Source organism: Dipodomys spectabilis, unplaced genomic scaffold, assembly GCF_019054845.1.
Source record: "Dipodomys spectabilis isolate Male_0828 unplaced genomic scaffold, ASM1905484v1 ptg000175l, whole genome shotgun sequence".
NCBI lineage: Eukaryota > Metazoa > Chordata > Mammalia > Rodentia > Heteromyidae > Dipodomys > Dipodomys spectabilis.
Window position 1 is genome coordinate 9402120 of NW_024870852.1, and position 7992 is coordinate 9410111.

General features: G+C 52.0%; 1 protein-coding gene across 2 annotated transcripts; it reads right to left on the reverse strand.

Moving 5' to 3' along the window:
* Window positions 1–2033: 2033 nt before the first annotated feature.
* On the reverse strand, window positions 2034–5890 carry Nrsn2 (neurensin 2). Of its 2 annotated transcripts, XM_042694806.1 has the most exons (3): window positions 5702–5890; window positions 2362–2456; window positions 2034–2229 (listed from the first exon to the last, which is right to left on the reverse strand). In XM_042694806.1, the coding sequence occupies exons 1-3, from the start codon at window positions 5888–5890 to the stop codon at window positions 2034–2036; spliced, it is 480 nt and encodes a 159-aa protein (XP_042550740.1). The 2 variants fall into 2 exon arrangements, with proteins under 2 accessions (XP_042550740.1, XP_042550739.1); XM_042694805.1 differs by having other exon boundaries at window positions 2034–2456.
* Window positions 5891–7992: the final 2102 nt, after the last annotated feature.

Consider the following 7992-nt stretch of genomic DNA (forward strand, 5'->3'; position numbering starts at 1 on the left):
ATCTGGGAGCCCATCGACCTCATCAGCTGATGTCAGGGTTAAGTGAATTCATGCCGGTCAAGCACTGAGAACACGGCCTGGTCCATGTTAATAGGGGTCAGCTGTTCTGGTCCTGAGCACCTCTTCTCCACATTCCTCTCCAGGTGAGAGATTTCCTTCCCACCCAGGGACTGGAGAGCAATGGACCAAACTAGCCAGCATGTAACTCCACCCTGCAGAAGCTTGAAAAGGACACCATCTATTCATCATTAGTTTCAAACCTGTAAATCAAGGAAAATAACCCTCTTCTTGAAGGGTTATCTTGTGGAGTACAGTGGCTGACACGTCATCCCAGCCTTTCAAAAGGCAGAGATCAGGAGGATTGTAACACAAGGCCAGCCCCCAGCAAAAACTCAGGGAGACCCCAGTATCAATAAGCTGAATGCAATGGATCACCTGTTTTCCTGTAAGCAAGATCATAGCCCAGCCCGCAGCGAAGTGCTAGCTCCGAAGTTACCTAATGTAACAAAGGGCTAGAGGAGTGGCTCAGTGATAGAGTGCTTGTAGCAAGCGTAAAGCCTTGAGTTCAAACCTCGTACCACAAAGAGAGGCAAATGAGAAGCAATAAACTTATACACAGATTAAGGCACTCTTTTTTTTTTGTCAGTTATGGGGATTGAACTCAGGACCTGGGCACTGTCCCAAAGCTTTATCACTCAAGGCTAGTAACCTACCACTTTGAGCCACAGATCCACTTTTGGTTTTCTGGTAGCTAATTTTTTTCTTGCCTGGGCTGGCTTTGAACCATGCTTCTCAGATCTCAGCCTCCTAAAGTAGCTAGGATTACAGGTGTGAGCCATCAGCACCCAGCTAAAGCACCCTTATAAGAGTGTATGTATTTCTTTCCTCCTTCTCCACACTCCAGGAAGAAAGAAGCAAAGGCAATATCCATCCCAGCTGTTTATTGAGGGAGAGGAGGGATGGAAGGAGACACAGGGCACAAAGACAATGGGTCTGGCCTGGTGGGGAAAACTTGAAACCTTCTGGAAGCCTCAGGGAATGAAGAGACTGGGAGGGATGAGATCCGTGCTCCCCCTAGTGGCAGAGAAAAGAGATGCTGCCTCTGTCTGGCAGCCTGTAGAACGAAGGGCTGGGCTTTCAGGACAGCACATTTGTCAAGGTCGGGGTCAAGGTCAGGACCCAATGGCATTGGTGTCCCAAAGGGGTGGTCTTTAAGGGACAAAACATCCCACTTCTTATATTTCCTGGCTCTTAGAGATCATTTATATTTGTCCAAAGTATCTTTGCAGTTACCTGGGACCATTAGGTTAATCTCTCTCACCAAACTAGTCCCTGACCACTAGGTACCAGGAAGTTGCCACTTCTGTCCCCATTACAGATTATTCTGCAATGCTCTCTGAACCTGGGACACCCCCCCCCCACACACACACCTGTCAGCCTCCTTCACCTGGACACAGAGGGGGCGGGGACTAATTGCCCACAATGCACTGGACTGTGGAGCTCCATGCCACAATGCAGGAGAAAACACCATAAAGGTCAATGTTTTCATTCTCTGCTAGAGGGCAAGTCCAAGTGGGCCTGTCCTGCGTGGTGGCATCCTAGTGGATGAGAACACCACCACCATCTTTGTCTCCAGAGGGAACTGTTTCTATCACACCAAGACAGAATGTCACACACAGGAATCCCCTCCAGACCTCTCATAGTAGAGAAGGGAGGAACTGATCAGAAAGGGCAGGGACTCAATCAAGGACACAGACAGGAAAGAGTGGGGAGAGGCTGAGGGAAATGTTCTCTGCCACCAAAGGGCTTGGGGTGGGGGAAGTCTGGGGAGGCATTGAGAGAGGATGGCATCTTGGATGGTTGGGATCCTATTCCTGGGGAAGGGGCTGGATTAGGGCTCCAGAACTGATCCAGAGTTGGGCCTTCTGGGGGCTTGGATAGAAGGGTCCTGCAAAAGGAGAAGTTGGGGGGGATGAAGAGGGAGTGAGGTGTGCTGGGGTGAAGGCTTCGGGCTCCTCCTCGAGCTTCTGTGCTCAAGAGTCCCGCTTGGGCTGAATGGTCTGGACAGAAGATGGCCCAAAGGGGCTGGCAGGTGTGGAGAACCAAGACTGACCGCTGGCATCACGGAAGATGGGGGACAGCTGCTCGGGCTCATCCCTGAAGACTTCCACGTGGCTGTCGGCTTCGGTGTCCAAGGGCTCGGCCTTGGGGTCCTGGCTCATCCAGCCGGTCATGGCCCAGAAGAGGCAGGCAGCCAGCAGGATTCCGGCTGCCCCGCAGAGTGCCGTGCCTGCCAGACGGCACATGCTCAGGGCCCGGTTGTAGTCGGCTGCCCGTACATCCAGCGTGGGAAACCTGCCATCGCTGACCGTCTCCATCTTGGGGGGCACAGCATAGCCCGTGGTCAGGGCTGCTATACCCAGCAGCAGGAGTAGAGTCCCTGAGGACAGGCTGATCTGGGGAGAGGCAGACAGAAAGGAGGCAGCAGGGTCAGCTGGCGTTCCCTGCTAAGGAGCCACTTGGATCCTACTTGCAATAAAAGGCAAACTCTTTTTTGTTGTTGTCGGTCATGGGGCTTGAACTCTGGGCCTGGGTGTTGTCCCTGAGCTCTTCAGCTCAGGGCTGGCACTCTACCACTTGAGCCACAGCGCCACTTCCAGTTTTTGGAGTGGTTTATTCGAGATAAGAGTCTCTCGGACTTTTCTGCCCGGGCTGGCTTTAAACCGCAATCCTCAGATCTCAGACTCCTGAGTAGCTAGGATTACAGGCGTGAGCCACTAGCACCTGGTTTCCGTGAGACTCTTGTCTCCAATTAACTACCAGAAAACCAAAAGTGTAGTTGTGGCTCAAAGTAGTAGAGCTCTAGCCTTCAGCAAAAAAGCACAGGGATAGTACCCAGGCGCTGTGTTCAAGCCCTATGACTGACCAAAAGAGAAAGAGGGGATGAGGGGAGGAGAGAGAGAGAGAGAGAAAGAGACAGAGACAGACAGAGACAGACAGAGAGAGACAGACAGAGAGAATGGGAATCAGAGATCGCACGTGGGATTTGCAGAAACAATCATGGAATCCTTCCTTGTTGGTTTATTCTGGTTTGGTTTTCTGAAGAAGGATCTTGCTATGTAGCCTAGGCTGACCTTGAACTCACAATCCTCCTGCTTCAGTTTCCCAAGTGCTGGGGTTACAGGTGTATACCACCACACCTGACTCTGTTTGGAATCTTGAAGCCTCTTAATTTTCTTTTCAGCTCCCACCTAGCAGTGACTTTTTTCCAGCTGACCTTAAGTCTGTTTACCATTATTTGGGCTCTATCCTATTCCCTTGTCCTTTCTTCCTGCCTCCACCTAAGTACCCTCAGGTCTCATCCCAAACCCCCCTCCTTAGGGACACTTTCCAGGATACCTACAGTCTGGGCATGTGTCCCACTTTGTGCCCACCTATCCTTCAGGTCATCCACCTCACAGCACACTTGGAAAAGCATTTTAGTTCCTAGCAACGTAATGTTTGTCTGTTCCTATAGACTGAGAGCCCTACGAGTGCAGAGACTATAACTGAGCTTATCTGTTGTCTGCACATGCTTGCTGAATGACTAGACCACAGCTAGGAGTTCTTCAAGGACCAGGTCTTCCTAAATTCTGTGCCCCCAAGAGCCTAGTACAGTGCTTAAACATAGATTTTTTTTTTCCTGTATGAATCAGGCTGGCCTCAAGCTCAAGATCCCAAGATTCTCTGGAGTGCTACTTAGAATATATAAATACATACCTCGTCCTAGAAGTCTTTTTTTGGTCGATTACAGGGCTTGAGCTTAGGACCTGAGTGCTGTTCCTGAGCTTATGTATTCAAGACTAGTGCTCTACTACTTTGGGCCACAGCACCACTTTTGGTTTTCTGGTGGTTAATTGGAGATAAAAGAGTCTCATAGAGCCAGGAAGGTGGCTAAATGGTAGAGTGCTTGCCTCCCTTGCATGAGGCCCTGGGTTCGATTCCTCAGAACCACATAAGCAGAACAAGCCGGAAGTGGTGCTGTGGCTCTAGTGGTAGAGAGCTAGCCTTGAGCTGAAGAGCTGAGGGACAGTGCCCAGACCCAGAGTTCAGGCCCCACGACCGACAAAAAAAAAAAAAAAAGAGTCTCACAGACTTTCCTGCCTAGGCTGGCTTTGAACTGCAATTCTCCTCCTCCTCCTCCTCCTCCTTCTCCTCCTCTTCCTCCTCCTTTTCTTCTTCTTCTCCCCCTCCTCCTTCCCTTCCTCCTCCTCACCCCACCTCCTCCTCCTCCTTCTCAGTTGTGGGGCTTGAACTCGGGACCTGAGCGTTGTCCCTGAGCTCTTCAGCTTAAGGCAAGTGCTCTACCATTTGAACCACAGCACCACTTCCGGTTTTTCTGGTGGTTAATTGGAGATAAGCGTTTCATAGACTTTCCTGTGCAGGCTGGCTTTGAACTTTAATCCTCAGATCTCAGCCTCCTGAGTATAGGTGTAAGCCATCGGTGCCCGGCTCCTCTCTCTTCTTGTGTATAAGTTGGTACCTCTGTAACCCAGGCTGTCCTAGAATTCCTGGTCCTCCTGTCTCAGCCTCTGGAATGTTGGAATTGCAGGTGTGTACCACTATACCTGCCTGATAACATGTTTTTAATTTCTGGCTATCTTTGTTGATATTCACAAAACAATTTGCAGGGGGCGGGGGCAGGGAGGCTGGGAAGGTGGCTCAGTGGTAGAGTGCTTGCCTTGCATGCATGAGGCCCTGAGTTCGATTCCTCAGCACCACACAAGCAGAAAAGGCCAGAAGTGGCGCTGTGGCTCAAGTGGTAGAGCACTAGCCTTGAGCTGAAGAGCTGAGGGACAGTGCCCAGGCCCAGAGTTCAAGCCCCATGACTGACCAAAAACAAAAACAAAAAAACCAATTTGCTGGGATTCTGACTAGCATTGTGTTGAATCTATGGATCAGGTTGGGAAGAAGTGACTGGACAATATTGAGTCTTACTACCCAGCCAGGAACATGGAATATCCTCCCTTCCTTCAGTCCTAGGCTGGAGCAAAAGAGCTCAGCCAGAAACATCCAGGCTCTGAGTTAGAGCCCTACAACTGACTAAAAAAAAAAAAAAAGGGGTGGGGAAGATGGGAGGCGGGAGGGGGAGAAAGATGGGAAGGGATGGGAAGGGGAAACAAAGGAGGAGGCAACAATGCTTGATAAAAATTGTACTCATTATCCTGTCCATGTAATTGTAACTCCTCTGTAAGGTATTTTCACAATAAAAATAAAAGGGGGGGTGCGTTTCTGGATCAAACTTTACCTGCAGGCCCTTAATCTCTTGCCTCTCCTAGAAAATGAGCTTTATTGTTAGAATTCGTTTGAGTTGGGTTTTCTGTTGCTTAAGTGTGCAGGACTTCTTTTTTTTTTTTTTTGAGTCCGGTTGTGGGGCCTGAACTCTGGGCCTGGACGCTGTCCCTCAGCTCTTCAGCTCAAGGCTAGTGCCCTACCACTTGAGCCACAGCACCACTTCCGGCTTTTTTCTTTTTGCTTATGTGGTGCTGAGGAATCGAACCCAGGGCCTCATACATGCAAGGCAAGCGCTCTACCACTGAGCCAACTTCCCAGCCCTGTGCAGGACTTCTTACTACATCATTATCTGTTTTTGTTTCTGTCTTCTGAGTCCTAAATCCAGTCTTATGTCCTCATAAAGCCACAGGAACCCCTCTGGTCTTACCTTCCAGCACAGTGAGGGCCAGGGTTGGCGGGGACACAGGACTGGGGGTCCTTCAGGGTCGTCGCTGAGAGCAGTTCCTGCACAATCTTCATAGAAGAGGTGCAGATAGGAGCGGACTCCATACCACTTGCTCTCCTCAGCATTGCTGCCATGGCTACAAGCACAGGAACGGCTGCAGCTCAGCATCATGGATCCCTGTGGGCACAGATGCAGCTGCCAGAGGGTCAGTGGGAGCCTTATTTTCCTCTCACCCCGAATGCCCCACCCTCACGAGCCAGCCAGGCCTTCCAGATCTCTCTCTCCATTTCCCTGAGTACTCTGAATGAGCAGATCCCTGAGTGCTTCGCCCAGTGACCAGTGAGCCTTGTGTGAGCTTACTGTGGAGGTCCCTGTGCCTGGAATGTGGGACTCTAGATCGGAGCCCCAGGCCTACCACTTTCTCTCACTGTGTTTACTGCTAAGGGTAGCTCCTGGAATAATTACTGAAATTCCTTTGCCATCATTTCCATTCTGAACTCTTGGTTGCTCCCTAGCCCAAAAGTGAAAGATCCTATGTTTCCCTCCCCTCAGAGCCTCTCCTAGGGAGTATTATCATAGCTGACTCTTGCCCAGTGGGCTGAAGTCTCCAAGGCCCAAAAGGATTTCTCTCCATAGCCTCCAAAGATTTAATCATTCCATAGAAGGTGAAATGTAAGGGCCCTCAGAATTAAGGGATGCTAGACTTACAGAAAAAGAACACTTAAGGGTGCTGGGAAGGTGGCTCAGTGGTAGAGCGCTAGCCTTGAGCTGAAGAGCTGAGGGACAGCGCCCAGGCCCAGGGTTCAGGCCCCACAACCGGACCCCCCACACACAAAAAAAGAACACTTAAGAACCCTTTGTTCATGACCAAGAGCCTGAAGCCTGGGGGATAGGAGATCTGCCTTTTAGGGCTCAAACCAAAGACTGGGGTCTGTCCCCACCCTCCTGCATCAGGGCCTCAGCCTTTCTGAGCAGATTCCAACAAAATAAAAAGTGTGCTTGCTCTGAAGGGTAAGAAGCATCCCAGCCTCTCTCCCTGCCAGTCAGTGTGGCTTTCATTCCTGCCTAGAGACACTGGCACAGGCAGCACAGAGAACTCCCCTACTACACACACACACACACACACGCACACACACACACATACAAAGGCAGGCACACAGACACACACCACAAATACATATGTAAACACACAGATGTACACATACATATTAGAGATACATGCACACACATTTGGGAGTGTTTCTTGGAAACCCTCCAAGTCACACAAGTACACAGCCTTCCTTGCTTGTTGATAAAGCCCGATCGAGGCTTTCTATCCTCTTCATAGTTAAATGGAAGGAAGAGGAAAAAGGGGAATGTGTGTGTGTGTGTAGTGACAGAGCTGGAAACGGCAGGAGCTAAAGACTGAGAAGAAGGAGGTGGCCAGAGGGTTGGAGCAGGGATCAGGTGGGGAGTGGGGGCGGAGCCAGCGCGACGGGGGAGGCGTGGCCACTGAGGTGGAAGAGGGCGTGGCCTGCGCGGCGGCTGCCCCAAAGCAGATGCGCAGGGGATGCCGGGTGCAGAAAAATGAATGAGCGCCCCAGGGGCGATCTGGGAAGGAGCAGCAAGCATTAATGGGAGACCTCAGGTTAGGGGGGCGTAGAGGGGACTGCGGGAGGGGGGGAGTGTGGGCTCGAGACAGGCGCTCCCCTTTAATTCACGGCTCACCCGCCCCAAATGTATGTAATCAATCAGTCTCGCCGCCTCGGGAGAAGGAAGGTGACCTTGACGACGTTCCCCTGGGCCTGGCCCCGCCCCCTTGGTCTGGGCCCTCCCCCTCAATTTTAGGGTTGCCGGGAGGAGTCTAGCGGGTGAGAGGGGAGGCTAGGAGGGGGAGGATGCTGAAGATCCCGCGGGTTGCCATGGGAACCGCAGGGGAGGTCCCTCGCCCGCAGCGGGGGGGGGGGGGGGGAGGGGGGAAGGGCTTGGTGGAAAGGGAGCGGGAAGAGGAGGGGGCTGCGGCGTCGGGGTGGGGGGGCACTGCGGAGGAGGAGCAGGGAGGAGGTGACGAGCCCGAGGGCCTGAAGATGGGTAGAATTTGTCGTCTCCGCACCGCTTGGTATTGTCGTCCCCAGATAGCCCCCCACCCACCCCTGAGCCCTACGCTGCCCGGGCGGGGAGAAGAGGAGTCCTTCCCCGCCGGGGGAGGCCCTCCCTACAGCACCATTTTCCCCCCCTAATCTGAACATGCCTCCTTTAGACGAAATTAATTACGACCCTTCCCTAGAGGGAAA

What these genes read in the sequence shown, in the direction of transcription:
- Nrsn2 (XM_042694805.1), bottom strand. Translation starts at nt 5,890, where the DNA reads ATGATGCTGAGCTGCAGCCGTTCCTGTGCTTGTAGCCATGGCAGCAAT. An exon ending in GGCCCTCACTGTGCTGGAAG is followed by an intron (nt 2,457 to 5,701) that starts GTAAGACCAGAG and finishes GCCTCTCCCCAG; the next exon opens with ATCAGCCTGTCCTCAGGGAC.